The sequence below is a fragment of the Mandrillus leucophaeus genome, unplaced genomic scaffold (assembly GCF_000951045.1).
Source record: "Mandrillus leucophaeus isolate KB7577 unplaced genomic scaffold, Mleu.le_1.0 Scaffold80, whole genome shotgun sequence".
NCBI lineage: Eukaryota > Metazoa > Chordata > Mammalia > Primates > Cercopithecidae > Mandrillus > Mandrillus leucophaeus.
Window position 1 is genome coordinate 1,414,888 of NW_012108697.1, and position 3,246 is coordinate 1,418,133.

Sequence of the window (3,246 nt, forward strand, 5' to 3'; positions counted from 1 at the left end):
TAGAGCTATGCTGGCCCTAATAAAAAATCTGGCACATACCTTAATGTCAAAATCATAGCGGGAGCTCAAATATTCATTGAATGGAACATGCAGCTGGCACATTAAAATCGGAAACATGTTAAATCTACTCAGAAGGAATACCTGATGATCCACTATGTCTAATTAATCCAAGAGACATTTAACCCATATCTCTATTTGTGAGGCTAGTGCTGTAGATATTAGTCTGTTTTGGAGAACAAGGCAAATTAGCTGAATCAGCAAATAATATTAAATTCCATTTAATTAAAACAGTTCCTATTCAAATGTCTAGTACCATAGGATAAAATGTTACGATTTGAAGACAAACGTTGACTCCTGATTTTTCTGTGTTCCTTGACTTGTTTCTCTAATTTTCCTTAATAAAAATGGCAATTGTGTGATTGCATATTTTTGCACTTCCTCCATAGTTACAATAAAGCAGACAGTATGAACACATTAAGCCTCTAACTCTCCCAGTATGTACAAGAAAGAAAAGGAAATTGGCAAAAATGCCTGCAATAAGAAAACAAGAGAAAGCTGGTTGGGAAGTGAAATAATTTTATTGGGCAAAGCAGCGTGAACTTTTATCTAACAGAAGCACATCAGTGTTTTAACAACTTTTTACATGAGGAAATATTCCATTTAACAGATTAGACAACATACATTGCCAGTAAAAGCAGAAAAAAAACAAAAAAAAAAGTGTCTTAAGTATTTGCTATGAGTTGGTGAGAAACATCTTAGGTTTCATAGCCTGAGAGTTAAATCATGAAAAAATTCAAACTTTGGGATTGGCAGGAAAGTCAGCCAGCCCATAATTCTGCATATGTGTGGTTCAGGAGAATTTGAGATTATTTTATATGCTTCAGGAAAAATACATACTTTTTTTTTTTTAAACCTTAAACTGATAACTGTATTTGGGTTTCAGAAACAGTAAATTCTATCTACAACAACAAAAATCTAACTAGCTACAGATTTCTAACTGTGTGGACACAGCAGTGGAGGAAACATAAAGTTCCTTCTCCAGTTAAGAGTGGTCCAGAGGTCAGACTCTGTGCCCAAAGGCCAAAAGAAAAGTAATCCAATTAAAGACGGAGAGAAAGAAATTGATGACCTCCGAGTCAACAGGAAAAGAGAGGGTAACAAACATGAAAGCAAAGGACATTATGTGGAAGAGGCAGAGGACAGAGAATGCAGGGAATATTGCAAAATATTTCAAATGGACAGAAAATAAAACTCATATCCACTAACTACTTATTTTTTCTTTTTTTAAAGACAAAATCTGTTGCCCAGGCTGGAGTGCAGTGGCGCTATCATAGCTCACTGTAACCTTCAACTCCTGGCCTCAAGGGATCCTCCCACCTCAGCCTCCCAAAGTGCTGGGTGTGAGCCACCACACCTGGCCCTTCCTTCAGTATCTTTAAGTAATAAAAAGTTACATATATAGTAGAAAGCCCCTATGTATTCCTTGCCAGTATTCTCATAGATTTGGTATGAATTTTCTATGTAATACTTATTTGGTGGGAGGAACTTAGAGGAAAATAAAAACCACCAACCTAATAGGAGAATGGCAGGCAGCCAAAAACAGAGGCATAGAAGGTCATTACAGAGAAAGAGGACAAAAAAAGGTTCCCATAAACAAAAAAAACAGGTGCTGTACTTTCTCTCCTAAAGCTAGCCTTTGCTGCTTCCTGTCTCATAAGGGTTTACCTCCAAGAGAGGCTGTTTCTGAAAAAGAAAAAAATCAACTATCATTATGCCTTATACAAAAACTCAATTGCTATGGCTTTTAATTTCAAATACAAGCAAACCAAATATTCACTTTTAACTGAAATTATGCATTTGTCAGACCTGTCAGTTAAGAAAATTAACCCACAATAACATAGCATAATATATGCTAAGTATAGCCATTTATACTCTCCTTCACAAATATAACATACAGTTGTTCGCGCTCTCCTTATAAATAAAAGGTATCTGACACTAACTTGTGTGTTGAAACATCACTTGAGCAACAGATTACAGAGGATTTTATGTTATCACCACTGCACTTTTGTTTTAGCAATTTTACAATTAAATTAACAAATTAACAACTAAATCTCTCCAGAGAGATGATGAAATACATGTGTTTGTCTTTTATTTATTTTTTTTACACAGGATCTCACTCTGTTGCCCAAGCTGGAGTGCAGTGGCACCATCTTGGCTCACTGCAACCTTTGGCTCCTGGGTTCAAGCAATTCTCCTGCCTCAGCCTCCCCAGTAGCTGGGACTACAGGTGTGTGCCCTTGCCTGGCTAATTCTGTATTTTTTTTGGTAGAGATGAAGTTTCACCATATGGGCCAGGCTGGTCTCAAACTCCTGGGCCTCATGCGATCTGCCCACCTCAGCCTCCCAAAGTGCTGGGATTACAGGCCTGAGCCACCATGCCTGGCCAAAATACATATTTACACCCATTCTACATCAAATAATTTAAAGGAGTAAATATTCAGCTCTATTTTCACCACAATGAAGTAATGCTTAAGCAACCTTGTACATCGTTTTTTTCCTAATAATATAACCCTCTAGTTTCATGCCCTATGGAACTGATCTGATCTGATCTAAAAAGATACTGTACATGTAGCAGCTAAGGGAAGTTGAGAGAATTGTTTGGAGTCGTAAGACCTAGTTTCAGCCTGTGTGTGATTTTGGACAGTCTTGTAACCCTCTCTGAGCCTCAGTTTCCTTAACTGTAAAATGGGTCCTACTTTCTTTTCAAGGGTATTGTGAAGATTAAGTATGTGAATAGATGTAAAAGTGCTTTGTAAATATGCACTACCCAAACACAAGGTATTACACTGTATTCAAATGTAAATAAAATATCTATGTATTCCCACAGTAAGGAAAAATCCAGTTCAACTACTATGCTTTATATCAAATTAATTTGAAAGCTACTAAGCCCTATCTTAAATCTATCGAGAAACAATGAAATTTCACTTTAAGTTGTATGTGTAAGCACTTCCAATATCCTTAGGAAAAAGGCCTATTACACACGTAAGAAGAACATACAGGTCAACCAACTTGGTTAAAAATATAGCAACTTTGTGGCCGGCCACAGTGGCTCATGCCTGTAATCCCAGCAATTTGGGAGGCCAAGGTGGGCGGATCACGAGGTCAGGAGATCGAGACCATCCTGGCTAACACCATGAAACCCCATCTCTACTTTTCTACTAAAAATACAAAAAAATTAGCTGGGCA

At 37.3% G+C, this 3,246-nt stretch overlaps 1 protein-coding gene across 2 annotated transcripts in view; it reads right to left on the bottom strand.

Annotated features, from left to right (window-relative positions):
- Positions 1-567: 567 nt before the first annotated feature.
- TDRD1 (tudor domain containing 1) overlaps positions 568-3,246 on the bottom strand; it is a 61,425-nt gene continuing 58,746 nt past the window's right edge. The window contains exon 26 of one of the 2 annotated variants that reach the window (XM_011967499.1): positions 568-1,743. In XM_011967499.1, coding sequence (XP_011822889.1) covers positions 1,712-1,743 — 32 coding nt within the window. In that variant the 3' untranslated portion in view covers positions 568-1,711. The remainder of the gene's footprint in view (positions 1,744-3,246) is intronic. The other variant, XM_011967500.1, reaches the window with a different exon arrangement.